Source organism: Fistularia commersonii, chromosome 1 (genome assembly GCF_037954325.1).
Source record: "Fistularia commersonii isolate RoL2024-O1a breed Wild chromosome 1, RoL_Fcom_v1.0, whole genome shotgun sequence".
Classification (NCBI taxonomy): Eukaryota; Metazoa; Chordata; class Actinopteri; order Syngnathiformes; family Fistulariidae; genus Fistularia; species Fistularia commersonii.
In genome coordinates, this window is record NC_141284.1 from 15,142,670 (window position 1) to 15,168,072 (window position 25,403).

The window sequence follows — 25,403 nt, forward strand, 5'->3', positions numbered from 1 at the left end:
AGATTCTCGGCTTTCCTCGTAGTGACGTAACGAACATAGTGGGGCTATAGGTCAGAGTTGAGTGGTTGACAGAAAACTCAGTATGGATGCCATATTTCATGAGAAGGTAAGTTTAAACGAAAAAAAAATAACATTCAGCGACAGAAAATGCTTTGTGACTTTTGAAAAGTCCGGGTGATATGCTAATGGTTCCTTTATCGTTGCTTATGCTTTCCAACTGGTATTACCACATCTGAATTAGTGTTTAGCTAAATTAGTAGCCTGTCGGCTAACTGCTGAGTGCTTTTGTAACTATAAGAAATCATGTGAAGTTTCCTTTCATTGTGGAACGATAACTTTTGAATTACAGTAAACGATTGTGTTCATCCGTGTGATCTAACGTTACTTAATGTCACGCTGCACTGCTTACGTCCACTGTTGTCTTGTCTAACAAAGGAGCAGGAGGGCAGGTAATGATGTGGTTTAACTCACGCAAGTCAGTGATGTATGGAACAGTTGCTGCTGAACGATTGTTAATTCCAACTCAGTTGGGGAGCTTCAGTCGAGATACCATATCCGATGTATAAGATTCACCTGTATTTTCACATTAATAACTCTCTCATTTACTTATTTGTAGCAGGAGGGCTCTCTCTGCGCCCAGCACTGCCTCAACAACCTGCTACAGGGTGAGTATTTCACCCCTGTGGATTTGTCCTCTATTGCTCATCAGCTTGATGAAGAAGAGAGGATGAGGATGGCGGAGGGAGGCATGGGCAGTGAGGAGTACAGGACTTTTCTACAGGTGAGAATGTGAATGTTGATGCTACAGGCTCTTTAGACATGTTGGAATCAGACAGTGTTTAAATTTATGTTCCATGAATGTTTTTAGCAACCATCGGGAAACATGGATGACAGTGGCTTCTTTTCAATACAAGTGAGCTCCAAAGATTCATTTTTCTTTAAACTTTTCTTGATTAAAAGCCCAATAATTATTGGAAATGGATTTTATTTATTTATTTTTTTGTAACATATAATTTCTCCAGGTCATTAGCAGTGCTCTGAGAGTGTGGGGTTTGGAGCTAATCCTGTTCAACAGCCGAGAATACCAGAGCCTGATGATTAATCCAATGTAAAGTTTCTTTGTCAAATTTGTATGCTTTTGTTACTTTAATCCCCTTTAGCAATTAACCACGTTGTTATCTTAAATGTTTCAGAAACGAGAAAGCATTTATTTGCAACTACAAGGAGCACTGGTTTACTATACGTAAACTGGGACAGCAGGTTGGAAAAATGCCACTTAACACATCATTCACTACAATGATACTTAATTTACTAAAACCTGACTTTCATTGCAGTGGTTTAACCTTAATTCGCTGTTGACTGGCCCAGAGTTAATTTCAGATACCTATTTGGCCCTTTTCCTTGCACAGTTACAACAAGAAGGTAGATGTGAATATAATTTGGCATTAAGACATCCATTTTTTTCATTCATTCTTTTTTAGCCAAAACAACTTACAAATGTTGTATTTGTACAGGCTATTCAATATTTGTACTTCAAGGAAATCTACCAGACTGTGAAGCAGAGCAGATTCTTGGGATCATGAGAGTGCAACAGCAGCAACGCCCCAGACTTATTGGAGAGGATGAGGCCCAGACAAGTGCAGGGTACCATAAATCCAGAATTCTCTCAAATTGAGGTGCCTTATTTGTTTCATATTGCTTTAAACAAATGCTATGCTTTCATTATGCAACTGCAGCAGACGAGCAGCTCTGGGCCAGACAGAGATGAGCTTTGGTTTGGAGGGTGATGCTGTTGATGAAGACGTAGAGTTGAAGAGAGCTCTGGCACTCAGCAGACAGGATATAGATGTAGAGGATGAGGAAGCTGATCTTCGAAGAGCCATCCAGCTTAGCATGCAGGGTAAAACAATAACTATGAAATAACCATTACTTGCTGCTGCTAAAGTTTAACAATCACTATTTCATCACAGGTTTATGGTAATTATAATGATGTATGTACACGGCCTGCACAATTATTAGGCAAGTTGTATTTTTGAGGATTTGTTTTGTTATTTCACAAATACTGTGCTCTTAGTCAATCAAAAATGTTAACCTGGACATTTAAGTAGTATCTGCATGTACACCATTATTAGGCAACTATTACCGTGCATAATTATTATGCAACTAAATGGAAAAAAAGATTTTCCCCATCGCATTTATTTATTTTCATCTGTTAAAGTGAGAATAATAAACAAACTCAAATTTTAAAAATAAACATTTTTGACATTTCCCAAAAAAAAAGAAAACATTTGTGACCAATATAGCCACCCTTCTTTTTGATAGCAGTCACAAGCCTTCCATTCACTGAAGCAGTCAGTTTCATGATCTGGTCAGAATCAACTTTTTGTGCAGCCACAACCACAGCCTCCCAGACACTATTCAGAGAGATGTACTGTCAACCTTCACTGTTTGGGGGAGCCGTGGCACAGGAAGTAGAGCAGTACATTTTACATTACAGTCATTTGGCAGATGCTTTTATCCAAAGCGACTTACAAGAAGTAAGAGCAAGCAGAGCAGTCTTTGGAGCCAAACATTCCTGGTCTGATTCCCGGCTCCTCCTAGTGTGTTGAAGTGCCGTTGAGCAAGACACTGAACCCCGAACTGCTCCCCTGGCGCTGTTTGACGGCATGCCTACTGCTCATGGTTCATCCATGATGGGTTAATTGCAGAGAACATTTTTCCCCATGGGGAGTAATAAAGGATAAATTATGATTCAATTTCCTGCTTAAGAAGTGCTCAAAAGTTCTCAAAAGGGTTAAAGTCAGGTTAAGAAGGGGGGTCATGTAATTACTTTTTCATCTTTAAGGCCTTTGCTGGCCAGCCACACAGTAGAGTACTTTGATTCATGTGATTGAGCATTGTCTTGCATAAAAATCCATCGTCTTGAAACATTCCTGTACCACTGCTCGAAGAAAGTGTCCTCTAAAAATTGGCAGTAGGTCTGAGAATTGATTTTGAGTCTCATTTTTCAGCCCCAAAAGGTCCAATAGCTAATCTTTAATAATACCTGCCCATACCAGTACCCCATCCACACCTTGCCTGAGTCGAAGTGGAGCTCTATGTCCGTTAGTGATCCAACCACAGGCCCATCCATCTGGTCCGTAAAAAGTAATGGCCATGTCTTGGCCATGTCTCTGAGAACTGAAAACCTCATACTTCTTGAGACTCCAGGTAGGTTGCAGTTGTTGAATAAGGCAGCACTGGAGGATAATGGGTTCCTGGTAGCCTCCTGTTTGATTCTTCTCAAATTGCCAGTTAATTTGCATCTTTCCTTCTCAGCACGTTTTTGCGACCCTGTTGATGACTTGCAACAAACGGTGTGATGGTTCTGTGATCAAGCCCCAATATCTTAGATATTTCAAGAATGCTGCAACCCTCTGAATGAATTTTAACTATTTTGACTTTTCAGTCAGTTAAATCTCTTGTTTGGCCCATTTTTTTCCAGAGGAAAAGAATCTGCCCCATAATTATGCTCACCTTCATACAGGTTATTGATCGTTGATCTCCTAAGGCCACACCATCACTCGTTACACAAATACACATCAACTGATAGGCATTAAATCCAATAAGCATTCAAGTTTATACAACTTGAAGTTGGAAATTATGGATAAAATTATGATATGGTCAAAATAGTCACTTGCCTAATAATTGTGCGCAAAGTGTATACTGTACCTACTGTTCTTTACCAAATGTTTATAATCCTTGTTTTTTCAAATGACTGTTTTATCATTTTATAGGAGCTGTAATGAGCAACACATCTTCAGAATCTTCAGTGGGCCGTGTGAGGTCAGAGAGCCAAATACCTGGAAGCACCGCAGGAGGGCAAAAAGAGGTCCAGAATGAAACACTCACAGCTGAGGAATTGAGGAGGAGGAGACAGGCCTACTTTGACCGGTTGGTTCAGTTATATGCTTATTGATGACCTTGAACTGTTTGACCTTAAAGTTAGAAATGTAAACTAGAGTTTTTATGTAAGTATTGATGTAGAAGACAAAGTGTGGTGTGTACTATGCACTGTTGTGAAAGAGAGAATTTCAATGTTCAAAAATCCTCCCTTTTGACTGATTAGGCAGCAGCACCAAGTTCAGTCCAACATTCCACACCAACCAAACACAGCATCGACAGGTGGCTCAGGTAAGACCATCATGATTTTTTTTTCTGAATTTGAACTCATATACTTACTGGATGCATAAAGATGTGATGAAAGACACTAATTTTATCTTTCCTGGTGGTCTGTCTTCAGAGAACACTGGCTTTGAGGGGGCCAAACAACAAAAGCCAAGCCAGTGAAGTTGTGAAACAGATGCTTACATTGTTTAACGGCTGCCTGGAATGGCCACCCTTTCTGGGGTAGTTTCACTCCTTCCTCTAACCTTTTGCACATGCGAACATATGGACAGTCAGGAGGCTGACGCAGTTCCCTCGGTTCGCTGACAGGCTGTAGAGAAGACACTGGCAAAGAAAAGGCAGCAGTTAGCCTAATCTAACTCTGTGCGCCCTTGAGGCTGGGAAGATGACCCCGGAGCACATGATACAGATAATTTATGTTTGCAATTTACCCTTTTACCATGACGCCTTCTATTTTTATTATAGGATTTTTATTTTTGTTTCATTTTTATTTTTCTTCTTTTCCTGTGAAGGTGATGGGGGGAAAAAGTATCATCAGCAATCAAAGCTGTTTACTATTTTGGAAGTGATTGCACATATTTGGTCATTTGTGCAGGGGGGTAATGATTAGGTCATAGGTAAAGGTAAAGTTTCCTCCTACCTCCTACCTTGAATGGGACTTGGCTTTGTTTGCCGGATAAAGTGGTCCTGGTTCCCACGCTAACACACCATGCATTTAGTTTTCAAATTACTTGCTTTCACGTGCCGAAGTATCTTTAAGCCAGTTCTAACATTTAGCTCATTTAATATTGCCATCATCAATCTTTTTTTTTATTTATTTTTTTCGTGAACAACCAAGATATTTCAACAGCAGCATATTTTGATGTTGTGGCTTTTTTAATGCTTTTAAGCAATATGATTAGAGAAACCTATATATAGAATTACAGTGCTTACAACCACTGCATTAAAGTGTGATGAATGATGAACCCATTCGTGATAATTTAATTGACCATATGGATCCCAAGAGCTGACACATCCGGTCAATCTAAACACCATTTCAGTGTATGGATTTCATCTTATTTAATGCCTGTTAAAAACATTTGTTTTATTTTAACAAACAGAGTAAAATATTTGATTTTTAAATTTTTTTCATTTTAATTTTTTAAGAGCATTTGAAATCATGGCTCAATTGCACGGCTATGCATTCCAGTTAAACCTCTGAGCAGTTGTTCTCATAGTAGTTGAACATACGTTCTTTGGCATTGAGGTTGTCGTGGACACCATTAACATGGTTATTTTGAGAGAGTGTAATGTAACCTTGTTATCGTATAATCTGAGACCCAAAGACCACATCACAGCAAAGAAATAGTTGAATAGTGTTTTCATGAAGCTTATAAGTAAGCTTATAAGACTAATATTTTCAGTTTTGTGCAGAAATATTTTTAAAACCATACCTTCACAAATGTTTTGGATGTAAAATTCAATCTGTGCAGGCTAATGACCAGGATTCTTCCATTGAATTTCAATCAAGCTTCATTTCCTCCATTTGCTATGGCTCCATTGAAAATGCATTTTGGAAACAAGTTTGCAAGTTTGTTTGTTTTTCTTTGTTACATCTTTTTCGCACACTACATTCTTACATTAAGTACTAATTCATCATGTTATCCATTTTTTACAACAGCACATTCTTTCTTCCGTTGTATGAGGTTATGATCAGATTAAAACATTCACACCCTTGAATATTCTCTCATGTCTCATTTCTTTTAGATTTAATGGGCAGTAATTGAGTGCTGTGTGATTTCAGCTCTTCAGTGCTTTAATTCCTGGAGATGAGGTAAAAGGTGGAGATCAACAGGGTAACTGTGGGTGGTCAGACAAGCAAGTGCTGAAATGTTTATATATACAGGCAGATGAAGATTCATTAAGAATACTGTCTACATAAGACTTAACTTGTATACACAAGGGTACCAGCAACTACAATATCCTACAATTTCTTGCAGAAGAAGAATGAGGATTTCATTTATTTACATTTCATTTTTTTTGAAGTAATGGTACCCTTAATGAAAAGACTGGCAAGTTCAGAGACAATGTGAATACTCTGCCTGAGAGATTTTGTTTCTTTGATAACCAGAGTAAACTGATTGACAGATTTACTAATACATACTGTTGGGCAACATATATCTTGATTTTTATTTTTTTTTATATATTTTTTTTTAAGTCATCATTCACCAAATAGGTCAGAGACCACAGGTCACATGTTAAGGTTTTTTGCTTCCTCTTTGGAGTTGTTTTTAATGAGTCCTATTTTTCTGATTTCTTGTATTTCCTATCTCTGACCAAGACACAATGATTAATTCTGTGACTTTTTCTGAACATGCCGCTCTTCGTTGCTTTACGCTAAAAGAGAGTTGTGCCAGAAAAGACCAACCGTATTGATTTTGTTAACAACCTGCCGATTACCCATTTTTTGCCACTTTTTTAAGGCTTTGCCACTTACGATTTAGAAGTTAAATCTATCTCTTGAGTTATTGTCCATCTCTTAAAGTGTATACTTGTAAAGGATTGCGTATTCTTGTAAAGTAATTCGTCATGGCTTCCTTCTACTCCAGGGGAGTTTTCCAACAAACCGAGTAACCAAGCCTCTCTGACTAACAGAGTAAAGGATGAAACATTTCTTTCTACTCTGGTCATCACTCCAGCATTGAACAGCTCACATGTGTTACTCCATGCACACTGAGTGAACCAGCTTCATGTCTGTGCCACAAACACACCTGTCTGCAGTCACTCAGATGCACACTTAAATTCAGAAAGACACTGTCACATGGCAAGAATTGAAGCGTTGGAGGTTGCGGGGGCAGATGTGACGAATGGTCTCTATGTCATGGTTAATATGTAACACTCTAAGCACACTTGTACTTTGTTTCCCCAAACAATTGTGTTTTCATACACATCCAGCCTAAACTGAATGGTAAGTATGAACATTTTGAGAAGATTTTTTAATGATAATTGTTATGTTAATGAGTTCAATTTGTTAAAATTGTTTTGTGGAGAAATAAACTATAAAATTAGGCAACTTTTTCTTTTGCTGTTAGGTTACTTTGTGTTTGTTGATGACAGATAATGTGTTATAATCATGTAAATGTCTTCGTGATTCAGGTTGTGTACCTAAACCAACCCAGAGGCAAGTCATGATGTGGCACGAAACGAAGATGGGATTCATTTCTATTCTAACTTGCATTTTTTTTTTCACATCGATCAACCAAGCAAAACTTCCACGAACCGTCATTTGGGATCTCCCCTACAAAAACATGGACTTTGCTATGAGACTTTTCAGAAAAATAAGTAGTTACCATGACAAGAACATATTTTTCTCACCTCTGTCTGTGTCGAAGACTTTCACTGCTCTTTCACTGGCTGCCAATGGTGACACATATGATGAACTTTTGAAGGGACTCAACCTGGATCAGTTGAAGCAAGCTAACCAGCCTGAATTCATTCCAAAAATGTTCCAGAAGCTTCAAGAGAACATGACACAGAATGGAACAGTGAAACTGGAACAAGACATGGCTATCTTTGTCCACACGGATTTTGAAATTGAAAAAAAAATTGGGGATCAAATGATGGAGTTTTTTCACGCGTGCATTAAAAGTGTCAACTTCTCAGATACAAATCAGAGTATAACTTTCATCAATGACTATGTAAAGCATCGGACAAAGAAAAAAGTGATGGAAATTATTTCCTCTCTTGATCCACAGACTCAACTCATGTTCGTAGACACAATTTTCTTCCAAGGTAAGTTCTCTTATAGATGTTATAACTCCTTTGGGTTTTTGATCATGACACATTTACTCTCGAATTTCTTCCTACCTTTGACCTCTAACTGACATAACTGTATTCTCACTACTGTATCATCCACAGGGAGTTGGGAGATGCCTTTTGATGCCAATTTCACAGACAATGCCCCCTTCTATATTGACAACTACAACATTGTGCAAGTACCAATGATGTTCAAAGAGGACAAGTTCTACTCAATGGAAGATCCTTTACTTGGCGCCAGAGTGCTGAAACTGCCATATCTGGAAGGTTTTTCAATGCTCATCCTGCTGCCCAACAATGGGATAGACTACACTGTGATAGAGGACGAGATCAGTGCAGCAAAGTTTCTCAGCTGGATCAAGAAGTTAAAAGAAACGTAGGTACTTTTTTGTTTACTGTGCCTCCAATATTGTTTCAATTCATCGAATTTTTCATTTTTTGCTCTAGACATTAGACATTTGCTCCCAAAGGCTGCTGCTAAATGTCCCCAATAAAAACGGATAAGAGGAGAAACACAATTGTCATGTGTTCTTCTTGGACCTCTGTAAATTTGACTTTAGTGATAGCATGACAAAATGGATAATAAAAAGATCATATCCCCACATCAGCTCAATAGGTAAGGGTTTATGCTGATTATCTTGTGTTACCTTGTTTGCAGCAAGCTGGAAATCAAGATACCCAAATTCAAGTTGGAGCAGTCATATTTCCTGCATGATATTCTACCAGATATGGGTTTTGTCAACATCTTCAGCAGTTCAGCAAATTTGACAAATCTTAGTAACGACAGTGGTCTTAAAGTATCAGAGGTTGGTTCTTAATACAACTGTGCTTACAGAACCCTTTGAAACTACAGCCAGCAGATAACAAGTTGTGTGTTTTGGACAGGTACTGCATAAGGCTGCGATTGAGGTGGATGAGACAGGGACCATTGCAGCGGCTGTCACAGCGATTGGCATTACTCCGTACTCCTTACCAAGAACCTTCATTGTCAACAAACCATTTTTCTTTTTCATATACCATGAAGCCACAAACTGTTTGCTGTTCATGGGCAGGGTGATTGACCCTACAAAAAACTAGCAGTCCTAACTGCACTGCTTGGTTACACTTGTTTATACAAGCCCGGCAATAATGAAATCATTTATCTGAAACCTTGAGATGCTTCTAGCGGTCTTCTCTACCACTTGTGATCCGTATCAATAAAGACTTTGCATGACTGCATATTTCTGTTTTATTTAACGAGCAACTAAGCATCCCCACAATGTTTAAAAAACCCAATTAAGAGATATTTGATATATACGAGTTGTCACTAACCCTTTCTCTGTCTTCAAAATGAAAACATTTAAAATGGTTTGGAATTACAAATACACAATATTTCCTCTCCGAACGGACGTCTCCACAACTACAAGTGTAATTTGCCAGGTATAAATCAAAATACATATGCTCTTGGCACACTAACCTACACGGTGAAGCACCAAAACATCAACTTCTTGCAAGCAACATGACTACAGTCTAGGAGTCCAGGGGTCCCCCATAGGGATGGAGAGGTGGAGCAGGGACCCTTCCAGGAACCTCTTCAATATGTATTGTTTAAAATTGTATCTTACATTAGACTGGGCCTATGGTCATATAGAATTGAACGCCATCGTTGTGTATTCAACACTAAGCTCTTGAAATAATACACAGGTTCATGTTTAATGTCCAGTCAGTCTGCCAATTCCATTTATAACCATTCCTTGCCGACTAAAACCAATGACAATATCAGCATTGTCGGTCAATGGAATTACAATCATGCATACAAGCTACTCAAACTGACCCTTTACTTAAACATAAATTTGGATAATGTAACCCCTCAGCAAAGGACCTCTGGTCTCGGGTTTCACAACCGATGACGTCCTGTTTCAGTTGTCCGAACAATAAAGTTTTTTCAAATCACGTGACCAACACTGTCATGGCTGCGCCCTCGTGTCGCTGCTGTGCGCGGCAGCAGTCATACTCCCACCAGTTCTGACTTCTCGGGAAACTTCGCCATTCAAGGGAGGTTTTTTATTTTCGTGTTCCCGTTCGGTGTGTGTACGACCCAGCAAGTGTTGACATTTGGTAAATAGGTAAAGAGAATTCGCACCTTCACTTTTAAAGTCTGGCTTTTGACCTCCAAGTTTGTCCCGGACAGTGTTTCAGGGGGAAAATGAAGACAACAAAGATGAAAAACAAGCGTGTGTTCGCTACGAAACACAAGGCTGGAAAAATGAGCATCCAAGCAAAGGGCCAGTGGAAATCAGTGGAGCTGGATCCCACCCTCTTCTCCGAGGAGGGACTCGAAGGACTGGTGTGTTTCGAGGAGTTGACAAGCTACAAGTTGGTAGACTCAGAAAAGGCTTTGGAAAAGGAGAGGAAAAAACGAAAGTTAAGTGCTGGAGGAGCCGGAGAGGAGGCTGCTGGTGCAGAGAGTGGAAACGACACATCTGAACCTGCAAAGAAAAAGGCCAAAAAGAAGAAGAAGAAGAAGAAAGCTAAGAATCTGAGTGTCACAGAGTCAGTGGAGGTAGAAAGTGTTTCTGTAGAGGAGACAAAAGACGAGGCAGGAGAAAAGGGAGGGTTCGTCGATGTTACCCCTAAAGACGAATCTTCAACTAATTCAACAGCTACAGCCTCGGAACCTGAGCCGGAACCTGCAAAAAATAACAACGTGAAAAAGAAAAAGAAACAGAGGCAGTTAAATGAAAAGCAAACTGGTGAAACTCCAACCGCTAACTGCTCATCTGGATTGGAGGATGTGGGAAAAGAAAAGTCAGGTCTATCTGAAGTCAGGAATCTTCCAAAAAAACAAAAAAATTGGACGAACGCCGCACTTTCTGGTACTTGCGTGCACAATGCTGATGTTAGCGCATGGAAAGACCTGTTTGTCCCTCCTGAAGTGCTAAAGGCCCTGAGCAGCCTGGGATTTGGGTCACCCACCCCTATCCAAGCCCTGGCATTGCCCTCCGCTATACGAGATCACATGGATATACTGGGGGCAGCTGAGACAGGTATGGTGATGTTTTTAACCGATAATATATTTCGACATTGTCACTACTCACGCAGTTGTATGCTTTTCTGTTACAGGAAGTGGGAAGACTTTGGCTTTTGGTATTCCCATGATCCACGCAATCCTGGAGTGGAAGAAAAGCCCAGAAGAAGGGCTAAACGTTAAAGCGGTGGAACACTCACAGGTGGAGAGTGTTTATTTGCCATCAGTCCAAGACTCCACAAATTCTGGTAATACTACAAGCTCTAGGTTTCCATTAGAGCAGAACCAGGAGGAAGAAACCCCATCTGAGGAAAAGAATGTTGGAAGTGTTGCTGAAGAGAGTCAAGGGGACTCAGATGAAGATGCCAGTGAGGCTGAGGGTTGCGTTGAAGAAAAGCTTGGATGTGTGCAAGTAATTGATAATGCAGAGTTTGACTTTGACGCCCCTGCTGAAACAGAAGAGGAGACTCGTGGTCAGCCTCTGCTTGGCCTGGTTCTCACTCCCACCAGGGAGCTTGCTGTGCAGGTCAAGCACCACATTGATGCTATCGCAAAATTCACTGGTAAGGGCTTGATTTAAATGTCGTATGGATGAATGTCCTGATCCTCTAAATGAATTCAGACACTTAAACAAACACATACATAATTCCAAATAGTCAGTGTGGTCACCATTTCAGATTTTAATAAAATAATTGGTTAATACTATGTTTGAAAAAAAAATAGAAAAATACATCAATTTTAAAATCCTAAGACACATTCCTCATCTTTAGAAATGTTCTGCGGCCATGATAGGTGTTGTGTTATCAGTATGCATGGATATATTCACTTTATGATCAGTAATTGATGAAGGATTCAAGTGATTCAAGGTCTTTTGTTGACATTCCACCCTGGGGGAATGGAACAAACTTAGTTTCAAGAGGCCGGGTAGACAGCCAGTTGCAGCGAAACAGATATAGTGCAATAGATGTCTGTGAGATATGTACAGTAGACCGTGTATGACTTTTTATTTATCTAATAAAAGAAAGATAAAATAAGAATGCAACAAAAAAAGACATATGATGTTTATGTCTGGTGCCAATCGGAGCAATCGTCTTAGGAACTGAACATTCCTGGCTCGATTCCCAGCTCCTCCTAGTGTGTCGAAGTGTTGTTGAGCAAGATGCTGAACCCCTATCTGCTCCCCTGGTGCTGGTTGACGGCATAAAAAATAATCTGGTAAATGTCCCATACTTTATGGATCCTTATATTGTACAGTTAGGACCAGAAATATTTGGACAGTGACACAAGCTTCATGATTTGGGCTCTGCATGCCACCACATCGGATTTGAAATGAAATAACTACAATGGCATTGACGGGCAGGCTTTATGGTTTAATTAATCATATATTCATTCAATCATATCTGAACAAAAATATACGATTAAACATGTCGGAATTGTAGCTATTTTTATAAAAACGCTCCACATTTCAGGGGCTCAAAAATAATTGGACGAATAAACATAACCCTAAGTAAAATGTTACTTTTCAATATTTTGTTGTGAATACTTAGCAGGCAATGACTGCCTGACGTCTGGAACCCACTGACATCACCAAACATCCTTTGTAATGCTTTACTGCAGCTGTCTTCATTTGTTGCTGGTTGTAGGTCTTTCTGCCTTAAGTTTTGTCTTGATCAAGTGAAATGAGTGCTTGATTTAGGTGAGATCTGGTGATTGACACAGCCATTGCGGAATATTCCACTTTTTTGCTTTAAAAAAACTCCTGGGTTTCTTTTGCAGTATGTTATGGATCATTGTCCATCTGTACTGTGAAGCGCCGTCCAATCAACTTTACTGCATTCGGCAGAATCTGAGCGGAAAGTATATTCCCATACAGTTCAGAATTCATCCGGCTGCTTCCATCTTTTGTCACATCATCAATAAACACAAGTGACCCAGTGCCATTGGAAGCCATGCATGCCCATGCCATCACACTGCCTCCAGCATCTTTTATAGGATATGGATCATGAGCGGTTCCATTTCCAATTCTTCCGATCAGTCTAGTACTGGTTGATCTTAGTCTCATCTGTCCAAAGAATGGTGTTCCAGAACTGGGCTGGCTTCTTCAGGTGTTTTTTAGTAAAGCCACTTCTCAGAATATCATTTTCTCAGAATGTACCAAACTGTTGATTTGGCCACTCCTAACATTTCTGCTATATCGCTATGTCTTCTTTTTTTCAAGCCTCAGGATGGTCTGTTTCACCCCCATTGAGAGCTCCTTTGACTGCATGTTGTGTGCTGTAATTCCTAAACCTTTGCTCCGATTTGGATGTGAATACTCTCAAATTACAGCAGAGAATCTGCACTTTAAGCCCAAATTGATTATAAAATTGTATCTTGAATATGTTTATGTAAACAGGTAAAATAACAAAACTTGTGTCACTGTCCAAATATTTCTGGGCCCAACTGTATGTAGGGGGATCCGGTTTTAACCACCTGATAGTTATGGCTTTTAATACTGCTGTGAGCAATATGTTTGGGAGGTATTTTTCATCCTTTCTGTCTATACCCATAGGGGTCACTCCTAATTATGCGGTTTTAGGGCTTTGTGGAATGTCCTGTTTGAAGGCCGCTTTGAGGACGTCAAAAAACTCCTTCTAAAATGAACTCAGTTTGGGGCAAAGCCAAAATATGTTTGTGTGGTCGGCAATATCTTCACCATAATTCCTCCAGCAAGAACTACAATTTGTCTCACTGGGTAGAGGAGACCGTTGTAGATATCTTTCCAACATCGTAGTGCTTTTCGAACATCAGTAAATGCAGCTCTCGCCTTAGCTACACTGGCGGTGTAGTCGGAATCTAGCAATCTTTTGTCCGTTATAGGTCAGTGGGCTCTTCCCCGGGATTTCCGCAGAATTTCAATAGCATCTCCATCATAGTGCAATTTGGCAATGATCACCCGCGGTTTCTACAGATCTCCTGGGTTCCTGGAAGCAAACCCGCGGTGTTAACAGTTCTCCTTTACATTCCGGTCGAGCTGTAGGATTTGTCTGATAACGTTGGCAACCTCTTTGGGAGAGCTAGCGTTCAGTTGCTCCGCTATGCCAGCTATCCTGCTGTTTCTCCATCTCATTCTCCCATCCATATCCTCACAACGCTCTTTGAGGGTTGACATCTGATTTTGAAGGCAGGTAACCGTGGCTCATAGCAAGGTCACTTCGTCGGACTGTGTCGACAGTCCGCTTTTTATATCCTGTATATCTGCCTTCATATAGACGACCTCTGCCCGGATAGCTTTTGTATTATTGGCAATTTCAAGTCTCATTCCTTGCAGTTCTGTTTTAAGTGCCCTGAAGTTCTCCGACCTTGCACTTTTAAGATTGTCTCTTATGATTTTAGAGATCTCCCCTCTCTTGGAAGAAAAGATCCCCGCTTTGATATCTTCAGTTGCCATACCTGGGCTGTTTTTCACAATTTTCAGACCGATGTTCATAAGCAGGAGGTCTAGATGAAGACCAAAGAGAAGGTTTATAGATATTGTGAAAGGGGACAAGTTATTTAGTGTGAGAGGAGAGGATATAGAAAATAGGGTTAGGTGGAAGAAGTTGATTTGCTGTGGCCACCCCTGAAGGGAGAACTCGAAAAACAAAAGTAGTAGTTCAGTAAATATCATCTGTCCAATTTAGGCTCTTTGTTTTGTTTTTTTGTTTGTTTTTTGTTTTTTTTGTTTTTTTTTTAATCAAAAATATTATTTGTGTACAGACATCAAAACTGCAATAGTGGTTGGTGGAATGGCACAGCAAAAACAGAGGCGGATGTTGAAGCGCAGGCCGGAGATCATCATCGCCACCCCTGGACGTCTGTGGGATTTGATAAAGGAGAGACACCCACATCTGCTCAATCTCAGGCAGCTCAGGTACGTTCCACTCCATGGGTTTACAATGACCCAGGTTCAATTGGTTTAGCATATGCCACAATAGCAATGACCTGTTAAAGGTAAAGATAGAAAGACCGACTGATGGGAATGATCTTAAAGTTGTATTGTCTTTAATTTCACGTAGATTTTAATTTATCCTGGATCTTAAGTCTTTAAGCCACCTCTTCTCTTTGTAAAGATGTGCACTTTTATGGAACTCTGGTGATGACCAGGGTTGCTTTTCCTTCGAATCTGGCTGTTATACTAGATATATTCCTCTGAAAAAGGCTACACTGTCAGGAGAAAAGCAGAGATCGCTGTATATTTGACATATAATTAAAAAAAAAAAAAAACACAGATAGAACCAATATTGGAATACACCTACACCTATGTATATAGCTGTAATGTACACTTAATGTGGCATTTCAAATCTTGCACATCACCATGACCTGAAATTGGTGATCCATTCTCTGTGTTTGTCTGCATTTAATCAACATGAGGAATGCAAGAGGCGTGACAAACGTTCACCATAGGTTCATGTGCACTTTTCCTTTGAATCCAGGTGCCTGGTCATTGACGAGGCTGATCGTATGGTAGAAAGAGGCCATTTTGCAGAGCTCGAGTGTCTGCTGGAGATGCTGAGCACCGCACACTTCAATCCAAAGAGGCAAACATTTGTGTTCTCTGCCACGCTGACCATTGTGCACAGCCTGCCAAGCCGCATGCTGCAGAAGAAGAAACATGTGGAAAGAAGGGACAAGGTGGAGCTTCTCATGGAGAAAGTGGGAATGAAGTCCAAGCCAAAGGTCATTGATCTGACAAGGAAAGAAGCAACAGTGGAGACCCTGACTGAGACACAGATCCATTGTCAGAAAGAGGAGAAAGACTTTTTCCTCTACTACTTCCTGCTCCAGTATGCTGGGCGCACCATGGTGTTTGCCAACAGTATCGATTGCATCAAGAGGCTGAACTCCCTGCTAGTGATCTTGGACTGTAATCCCCTACCCCTGCATGCCAACATGCATCAGAAGCAGCGTCTTAAAAATCTGGAAAGGTTCGCAGAGCGGGAGAGGTGAGTCTCTAACCCTTATTTAATCATAGATTACAACTGGCTTCCCAAAAACATAACCAGCATTCTGTCATATATCAGATATGTATTGTGTGTACTTCCATGTACACAAGACTTGCATCACCTTTACAGGATTGGCTGTAAGATGTTATCATTTCATTCACAGTTGTGTTTTGCTGACTACCGATGTCGCAGCACGCGGACTAGACATTCCAGACGTACAGCATGTCATTCATTATCAGGTATATCGCTAGAAATGAAGTGGCTTCCAAATATCGGAATGTAAAAGACTTCCCAAACCATAGTACTTGTGGCAATCTAAATAAGACAATTTTCAAAGGCCCAGTCTTCAAATGGATATTTCTTCTCTGTCCGAATGTTGAATTTCATTTCAGATTAAGAAGTTCAAACCTTATTTGAGTTTAAATGTCAGCCAAATGTGCTCAAATGTTAAAGTGATCTGACGCCAAAGTCTGTCATTGGTCTTTAAACCAGTGAAGTTTTGACGTGAGAATCCTGTTCTGTATGGATCCTCAGACATAAAGACTACATTCACCTCAGTATCAATCCAATCATTGACAAACAAGCACGGTAAAATGTTTACCTATGATAGGTTCTCATCTGTGTTGTACCTTACCTACCTGACATAACTCACCCTAACAAAATGGTGTGGCAACCAGGTTCCCAGGACGTCTGAGACTTACGTCCACCGGAGTGGCAGAACAGCAAGGGCCACAAAAGAGGGGCTCAGCTTGCTGCTAACATGTCCGGACGACATGATGAATTTCAAAAGGATTTACAAGACGCTCGGAAAAGACGAAGAGATTCCAATGTTTCCTATTGAAAGCAAATGCATGGATGCCATCAAGGTGAGATCCCGCGGCTTTACACCTTGCTCGATTGTTTTCAAATTTGCGGTTTGTTGATAATTCATCTCGTGTCCACAGGAGCGCGTAAACCTGGCCAGGAAAATAGAAAAGATCGAGTACTACAACAGCCGGCAGAAGCAACACAACTCCTGGTTCATAAAAGCAGCAGAGGCCATGGAGCTGGACCTGGATGATGATGTCTTACTTGGTGAGAACAAACAGGAGCATGCCAGTGACTGCTAGCCCACTGCGATGCGTTCGCTATGTTTTGGAATGATCGAACAACTGAATGTTCTGTCTGCAGGCAAAGGGAGGGACGAGGAGGATGACAGAGAGCAGCAGAGGATGGTGACCGGCATGAAAAAGCAGTTAAAGCATTTGATCTCTCAGCCAGTGTTCAAGAACCTGATAAAGACAAAGTACCCCACTCAAATGGGACGTCTCACACTGCCTCGGTTGCCTCCGGCAGGGATGGAAAGTGCCCTGAGCACGATGTCTGCTCAGAGGCAGCAGCAGATGTCTAAGAAACAAGGTGCACCTTGGCAGGGAAAGGGGAAGAAGAAAAAAATGCCGCATTAATGGGTTTTATGTAATTTGGGAGAAAAAGCTCCAAACTTACTGTTGATATGTGAGTTTCTACATATCTTTGACTTAAACCTATCCAGTCATCTTTACATTTTCATTAGACCTTGTATTCATTATTTTATTTGCGGTTTTTGAAAAGAATAGATTTTTTTGTTGATCGCCGGTTATTGGATTGTCCAAAGATGTGAATGTCAGCAATATCAGTAAATATCTGATCATGACTTTACAAGTCAAAAAAATGTCTCTTTCTTTGCAAATTATAAAAAAAAAGCCACTAGAGGGCAGCAACATCATAACCCACTTGCTGAGAGTTCACCTGTAGATTTAATGGTCCCACAAAGGTTAAGAAGCCTTCTGCATGTTTTTGTGGGTTTGTCTGAATACTCTGAGACAACTTTCACTTTTTGAGCTAGTAGATGTTTATGCATTCAGTTACTCTTCACAAAATTTGTGACTTTTCTTAACATTTGAAGACTGACATTAAAGAGCCCCGTTTGAGAGAAAAACAAATCTAGATTTAACTCCAGCTAACTGTAACTTCACTTTTTCCAATCTGCCTAAAGTCTGAGGCACTTTGAGGACATGTTTGGGTCACATTGTAAATATTAAAGGAATTGCTGGACAGTCCTTTCATTGTATAATTCCACAATAACCATTGTAACAGTGGAAATGTAATAATTTATTGGCCCATTTGGTAGAATTAAGGCCAATTGCTGAATTTACTAAATACAAGAAAAAAGTTAAGTGTATATTAATTTGGTTATGGATTCTTTCAAGTCACAATAGCAACGTCCAGTTTTTCCCCATACCCTCCAAACAGATCACACCTCAAATCATCAGTAGTTGGTTTGGCCAAATGTTCATTTTGCAGGGAAAACAGATGTATTCAGATTTCCTCATAAGACATAATTACCATAAACAGTAGGACAAAAAAAATCCCACGTCAACTAAATGTCTCACTCCTCCTGCTGACTTTTGAAGGACTTTTGATCACAGTTTTGTAGCTGCTGCTTCTTAATGACCTCTTGTCTTTTTTGTCAGTCAGAGCTGTTCTGCTTGTCAGTGCAGAGCCGGACTCCAGCAGTCTCCTCGCTCTCCTCTCTGTGTCTGCCTTGTCCAGAATATAATCCTGAAATAAGATCCTATATTAGTCAAGATTAAGGCAAATTCGTTTTAACAATGTAAGAATTTGATCGTTTTTTTTTATTATTTTTTTTACTTTCACCATGTCCATCATCATCAACACATTCATGTTCGCCAGAGGCCCGTAGTCCGGTAGATAACACTGCTCAGCCAGATTGTTGACAGCCATGAATAAGCAAACTACGTCTTCAACCTGAGACATAATGACATGTCTGATAAAAGATCTGAATTCTTAATTCAACTTCTTGGAATACAAGCTTGGTATCATGTTGTACCTTCCGTCTGGACTGGTCTTCCTCCATCAACAGTTCAACTTCTGCTTGTTTGTTTTTCTCCTTCAGCCTCTCTAACTCACTCTGGAGTTCATAGAGCCTCTTATTGGTCAACTGAGAATCACAGTGAATAAAGGGTAGAAGGTAAAGCCATTGATCCAGACTTTAAAAAGAAATAATAGTTTACTTCAAATCTGAACTTTTTTTTTTTTTTTTTTTAGAATTACAATTCCATAACCGTAGTCCCTAAAACAGGTGCCTAAGGAGGCCAGAAACACAACTCGTGCAAGTTTGCTTAGCACAAATAATAGTACAGGCAATCAGTTATCCATGTTTCCACCGATCTAACACCTTGAAATACTTTTGAAAAATACTTAAGAAACTTTTAGGAAAAAAAAAATGAAATACTTCGTAGGGATGTGGAAAAAGCGAGCTTTCATACTATGCCACAATATTTGTACAATAGTTACACTATTTAATTTACAAGGGGCTCATTAAGCAGCCACGTGCTCTTAACTACACTTGTCAGGAATGTACATCCCGGTGTATACACTGTGTGCACAATTATTTAGAAAGTTCTATTTTTGAGGATTCATTTTGTTTTTGTACAACTACAGTGCTCTTGGTCAATCCAAAATGTTAAACCCTCAAACCTGAACATTAAAGTAGTAAAAGTGAAGTTTTAGCTTTCTTAAAATAATATCTATATATACACCATTATTAGGCAACTATTAGTGTGCAGAATTATTATGCGACTAAATGGGAAAAAACGTTTTTCCCATCACTTCTGTTTATTTTCCCCTCTTAAAGTGAGAATATTTAACAAGCTCAAAATTTACAAACATTTCTGAAATTTCCAAAAACAAACCTCAGTGACCAATATAGTCACAAGCCTTCCATTCACAAGTCAGACAGTTTCTTGAGAATCAACTTTTTGTGCAGCTGCAATCACAGCCTCCTAGATACTGTTCAGAGTTGTACGGGTTACCTTCACTGTAAATTTCATGCTAAAGAAGTGCTCAAAAGTTCTCAACAGGGTTAAAGTCAGGTGAAAAAGGGGGCCATGTAATTACTTTTTCATCTTTAAGGCCTTTGCTGGCCAGCTACACAATGGAGTACTTTGCATGTGATGGAGCGTTGTCTGGCATAAAAAAATCAATCTTCTTAAAAGATGCAAACTTTTTCCTGTACCACTGCTGGAAGAAAGTGTCTCCTAAAAATTGGCAGTAGGTCTGAGGATTGATTTTGAGCCCCATTTTCAGCCCAAAAAGGTCCAATAGCACATCTTTAAAAATGCCTGCCCATACCAGTACCCCACCTCAACCTTGCTGGCGTCTGAGTCGAAGTGGAGCTCAGTATCCGTTACTGATCCAACCACAAGCCCATCCATCTGGTCCATCAAGAGTATTTCTCATCTCATCAAACCCCAAAACGTTAGAAAAATCGGTCTTCAGATATTTCATGGCCCATTCTTGACATTTCAACTGATGTGTCTTGTTCCGAGGTGGTCAGGTTTCAGCCTTTCTTAACTTGGCCATGTCTCTGAGAACTGAAAACCTCATACTTCTTGACACCCCAGGTGGGTTGCAGTTGTTGAATACGGCAGCACTGGAGGATAATGGGTTCCTGGTAGCCTCCTGTTTGATTCTTCTCAAATTGCCAGTTAATATGCATCTTTCCTTCTCGACACGTTTTTTTGCGACCCTGTTGACGACTTGCAACAAAACGTTTGATGGTCCTGTGATCACGCCCCAATATCTTAGATATTTTAAGAGTGCTGCATCCCTCTGAACGACTTTGTACAAGTTTTGACTTTTCAGAGTCAGTTAAATCTCTTGTTTGGCCCATTTTATCCTGAGGAGAAGAATCTGCCCAATAATTATGCTTACCTTCATACAGGGTATTGATCATTGAACTCCTTAGGCCGCACAGTACCTTGTTACACAAATACACATCACTTTATATGCATTAAATCCGATAAGCATTCAAGTTTATACAGCTTGGAGTTGGAAATTATGGTTAAAATGATGATATGGTCAACATGATAATAATTGTGCACATAGTGTATATGACTTAGAATTGTCTTTCTATTTCCCATCATTATTTCATAATGTGATGAACAAACAAGTGCCAACATTTAAATGGGTCATTTGTGCTTGTATTAATATGTCTTTGAAGACCTAACAGTTCAACACACAAGTTTTTATTGTGCCAAACTAACTAGCAATTGGTGTCTCACGCTGTCACACTTGAGATTGTGACAAACAGTGGCTCATTCCTTTAACATATTTACAAACCTGACCATTTTTTTCATGCTGTGCTCCTGCTTCATGCCGTGCTGGTGTCGCTGGCCCTGCTCCACTTCCTCCTCCAGGCAGCCCAGGCGCTGCAGCAGCTGCAGGTAGGTGGCGGATAGGGTCTTGTGGCGCTGAATTATTGGCATAACCAGAGATTCTGAGTCAATCTCCTGGTAATCTAAAAAAAAAAAAAAAAAAAAGATTGTGCAAAGATTATGAAGTCCTGTTCCTTTAGTACATTAAAAAACAAAATTGCAAAGCTTACTGCTAGGGAGATAGTCCAGTGTTTTCATTAAGTAGTCCTCAAAGATTTTATATTTTGACATGGTGTCCTTCAAAACATGCTTCCTATAAATTGGAAGTGCAAAGAGACTGAGTGAGCGGCGACTTACAGAGCGAAATCTTCACTCCAGGCCAACTGTTCATAGCCTCACCTGGTTTGGAGTTGTTGCAGATGTTTGGTCAAATCCTCGATCTGTCCCTGCTTTGAAATGTTCTGCTCCTTTGCTGCCTCGTACTCTTTCAGAGCTCGACATTGCTTAGCCACGTTTTCATTTATAAACTTTTCAAATTTGATCATTCTCTCTTTGGTCTACAGAAAAAATATAATGAAATAGAAAAAAAATGTTTATTCGTATCGTTCTGGAGATTGAGTGCCGGCATTTCTGCATGGCTTGTTCTGCATTCGAACAGTTTTATGAAGGTAACGCACTTTGGAACACACCTGCTGATGTTTCACTTCCAGTTCGGACCTCCTCAGGCCAAGAGCGTGCACGCAGTCCTTGAATTCTTGCCTCTTGCGCGCCAGTAATTTTTTCACCTCATCCAGCTCTGCCCGTTTCCTCAGCACTAGTGTCTTCTGCAAGGTGTTTACTCCAGCCTCCAGAAGCTTGCTAGGAGTCTGTAAAGGAAAAAAAACCCACAACATTCATACACCTGTCAATTGTAAAGCAAGTCAACTAGTGCTCTAGTGATCCTATATATAGCTCTGAGGGAAGAGTTCATAGGTCCTGCATTATTTGAGTGATTTTCACAATCTAGAATGACTCTATGCATGAACTTACTGTTATACAATGAATGTGATGTTTGAAATTAAAGGAATTAAGAATAACTACCCAACTCTAGTATGACAGAATATAATTCAATCATTCCTGGGGTGGAGGGGTGGATGACAATTATTTTAGCTTAAAAAAACAAGAGGGGACACTTTTGACCATGTTCCGGAAGCAACAAGACTAGCATCATCTCTCTCAACCTTCAAGAAACAGGTAAAAACTTTTCTCTTTCAGGACTATTTACAGCGCTGATGCTTGAGCTGCCCCAGATCAGGTTAGGCACCAAGTTAGGCTATGCAGTGTGTGTGTACGTATGTGTACGTTTTTGTCTTGAAAAAAAAAAAAACTAACCCCAGCTTACTGTTCTGTATATTTCCTGTGCATCTTGTATTTGCAAGTGTTATTTGCAGTGCTTATGTCCTCTATTGTAAGTCGCTTTGGATAAAAGCCTCTGCCAAATGTAATGTAATGTAATGTTGAGGACTTACGAGTTTAACTCTGGGAACTCGAAATCGATTTGCTATTTTCTGTCAATTTCTTTGATTATTTATTATTATTATTGTTTCATTTTTGTTTTGGGTCATTTAAAAGTAAATTGCTATGACAGTAATGCAGGGCTGACACACTGCATCATCAGCCTCCTCTCACCTCACTCACGACTGGGATGTGATTGACTTTGTCCTCCTCATATCTGTGAAGGAGAAGAAGACACAAAAATATCTGCGGAGAGCAAGAAATCTTGAGTTGTCGTGAAGAAGTTCGGGCCTACCTGGTGTCTTCCTGCTGTGTGACAAAAACGTTTCTCATCCTATTCTCCAGCCTAAGAGTGAGGCGGGGGTCGCCGGCGTCGAGGAGGGGGAGGTCAGAGGTCATGATGCTAGGCTAACTATCCCGGCTAACTGGTGTAAAGAAGTCATGCAGTTATTCCACGTTTCGACGATCAAGGATCGCTCCGGATGTTTCCCTGGATTTGTGTCGGTGTTGCCTGGAGACCGGAGACGAGACAACCGGGAATGTGCTGCGATCGTTTCTCCGTTGTCATGGCAACTGCCAGGGAGGCGTTCCCCTTGCACTGACCTGCATGAAAATGAGACCACGAGGGAGGGAGACGGAGGGAGCCCTCCACTTTGTCCGGGTTCTCAACGATGTAACCCCTTAAAATCGAAAACATAGTACTTTAGATTAGATTAGATTTAATTAGGCAGTAATAAACCCCCATACACACCTGCAATATGATATTGCTGATATTTGCACCTTTTGCTACGTATTTCCCTTTTAACATGAAAATAAAGTTTTCACCATCGCCCAAATAACTGTTGTTATATAAACAAAATAGATTTTTTTTTTTGTTTATTTTTTTTAAATGATATGATAGTTCAACAGTCACACTTGCACTGTCATAAAAAAAAAGAGTGTCTAAAGTGTCTGTACAGTGAAAGATCAGTATTCGGCATCCATGTAAAAATACTACATTGTCATGCAAATTATCATTTGAAAAATTTGTCTGCATCCACAGTAATGGCCAAGATATACAGTATATTCTGTTGTTTACAACATTTATCGCGTTGTGGGGAAACCGCGTGGATTTCTGCACATATTTGGAAACCATCTCGAGCGAGTCTATTTCCCTCAGCTAGAAATATGAATGTTCAAAGACTTGTTTTAGTCGCTCAAAAACACTTTAGGGGAAGAAAGTCTTTCACAATCATGAAACCACTCTTTACCATGTTATAACCACAGCAGATGCATTAGAAAGGATATCAGAATCTTCATCCTGTTTTCTCACGCAATGACAAAACCACGTACAGCATATCTGCAGCTATTATACTATTATGAACATCGAGAGTTACGGTCTCTAAAATACATATTTTTTATTCAGTACAACAGATAAATCCTGCCTGTCTCTTCAAGGGTTTTTTTTAATCCTCTTCATGATACGACGGAAACATAATAAATCACATTTAGAAGGTGAATGTCACTAACGCTTCATGTGCTCTCGCAGAACTCTGTAACACATATAACCTCACATGAGTGTTGCCTCTAAAACGGCAGAATCAAGTGGAACCGAACAGTCCAACATGCCCTTAAAAGGCATCTCTTCTCAGTGCCTGTGCTACCGCTCTCTCACGTCTGCCAGTGCTGATTTCAACTCCTTTCAGGTTAGCTTGGCCTTTAATTTTCCCAGAAAGAATACACCCATTTCTTAAACCATAACTCATGTTTGATAACTATATTTTCCAGGGATTGTGAAAAACATTTGTTCACCGGACTCTAGTTCTGTCTTCTTCTCATGTACATCATCAGCATCATGGTCTGTGAGGGAAGCAGCAGCTTGGGATGCCAGGATCCTCTGACAGGACAACGCACCGCTTTGCATGATGAGCTCCGTTCATAGATCCAAGGCTCCTTAAGTCTCCTCATTTCATTCAGCATCACAGTGAACCTGTTCAGGTGAGGATGCGAGATCTTTTCGTAGCGTTTTATTAAGCTGCAAGGTGCGATATTTCACACTAACAGTAAAAATATGTTTTCTGCAAAAGCATAAATGAATTTAAATCTGAAAAATCAGTTGCATTCTTTTAACACTTAAGTGGGCTCAAGTGTTTTTATTCAGTCCAACTTCAAATAAAATATATGTTTTTGCTTAATACTTGTTTACTACAGTCAAGTTTTGAACAGATCTTATTTATGACCTTGGTTTCTCTCCTGTAGTAATCTAGTTTGTAATCATAGTTTTCCTCTCTGTGTGGTGGCAAGTGGTTCACACAAATAAGCCTTTTGATATATTGCTAAGAACTGTTTTCACAGATTATATCCTGTTTTCTTAACCCATCCTCTTTCCCTTGTGTGCTAGTTTCACTTCCTGTCTGTCCGCTATCATCACCTTGTGTTATTAATATATTGTTAATCACCCCTGCTCCCAATGGCTTCTCCTCCCATCTGCTCCCAAACTGCTCTCCTCTACACTTGTCATTGTTGTCCTGTGAGTTGTGCTTATTTTTAGATCTGTCTCATTCCTTTTTGGATCCTCACTTTAGAACCGCATGCAACGTATTATCTCTCCCATATGTCCAGACGTTCAGTTTATAGTTGGAGCATTTTGTGTGAAGGTCTGGGCTCTGCTTTTGTTTTTCAAAGATCATAAGAAGCTGTAAGTCTTCAGCATCTCCATGTAAGCCAGGTTCTCACTCTCCCTCAAGTTGTAACATTTTTGCTGTTTGCATACAAATAGTCGACAAAGATACATTGTTT

At 40.0% G+C, this 25,403-nt stretch overlaps 4 protein-coding genes across 5 annotated transcripts; 3 read left to right on the plus strand and 1 right to left on the minus strand.

Moving 5' to 3' along the window:
- The first annotated feature begins 28 nt into the window (after positions 1 to 28).
- atxn3 (ataxin 3) lies at positions 29 to 5,886 on the plus strand. The gene is made up of 11 exons (XM_086150112.1): positions 29 to 106; positions 617 to 781; positions 869 to 913; positions 1,023 to 1,108; positions 1,194 to 1,260; positions 1,335 to 1,422; positions 1,515 to 1,644; positions 1,737 to 1,900; positions 3,777 to 3,933; positions 4,109 to 4,173; positions 4,283 to 5,886. Exons 1-11 carry the CDS (start codon positions 83 to 85, stop codon positions 4,327 to 4,329), a joined length of 1,038 nt encoding a protein of 345 aa, XP_086006238.1. The 5' UTR covers positions 29 to 82; the 3' UTR covers positions 4,330 to 5,886.
- Positions 5,887 to 6,995: 1,109 nt separating this feature from the next.
- serpina10b (serpin peptidase inhibitor, clade A (alpha-1 antiproteinase, antitrypsin), member 10b) lies at positions 6,996 to 9,180 on the plus strand. The gene is made up of 5 exons (XM_086150064.1): positions 6,996 to 7,114; positions 7,303 to 7,938; positions 8,065 to 8,338; positions 8,621 to 8,768; positions 8,848 to 9,180. The coding sequence occupies exons 2-5, from the start codon at positions 7,335 to 7,337 to the stop codon at positions 9,037 to 9,039; spliced, it is 1,218 nt and encodes a 405-aa protein (XP_086006190.1). The 5' UTR covers positions 6,996 to 7,114; positions 7,303 to 7,334; the 3' UTR covers positions 9,040 to 9,180.
- Positions 9,181 to 10,014: 834 nt separating this feature from the next.
- ddx24 (DEAD (Asp-Glu-Ala-Asp) box helicase 24) lies at positions 10,015 to 18,008 on the plus strand. Its single transcript, XM_086150077.1, has 8 exons — positions 10,015 to 10,988; positions 11,065 to 11,532; positions 14,708 to 14,861; positions 15,424 to 15,933; positions 16,097 to 16,172; positions 16,611 to 16,799; positions 16,878 to 17,007; positions 17,104 to 18,008. Exons 1-8 carry the CDS (start codon positions 10,148 to 10,150, stop codon positions 17,376 to 17,378), a joined length of 2,643 nt encoding a protein of 880 aa, XP_086006203.1. The 5' UTR covers positions 10,015 to 10,147; the 3' UTR covers positions 17,379 to 18,008.
- Positions 17,987 to 23,120, minus strand: ccdc197 (coiled-coil domain containing 197). Of its 2 annotated transcripts, XM_086150101.1 has the most exons (9): positions 22,921 to 23,120; positions 22,800 to 22,842; positions 21,821 to 21,997; positions 21,531 to 21,688; positions 21,362 to 21,444; positions 21,102 to 21,274; positions 18,803 to 18,913; positions 18,604 to 18,720; positions 17,987 to 18,513 (listed from the first exon to the last, which is right to left on the minus strand). In XM_086150101.1, exons 1-9 carry the CDS (start codon positions 23,022 to 23,024, stop codon positions 18,328 to 18,330), a joined length of 1,152 nt encoding a protein of 383 aa, XP_086006227.1. In that variant the 5' UTR covers positions 23,025 to 23,120; the 3' UTR covers positions 17,987 to 18,327. The 2 variants fall into 2 exon arrangements, with proteins under 2 accessions (XP_086006227.1, XP_086006217.1); XM_086150091.1 differs by lacking the exons at positions 22,800 to 22,842; positions 22,921 to 23,120 and having other exon boundaries at positions 21,809 to 22,095.
- Positions 23,121 to 25,403: the final 2,283 nt, after the last annotated feature.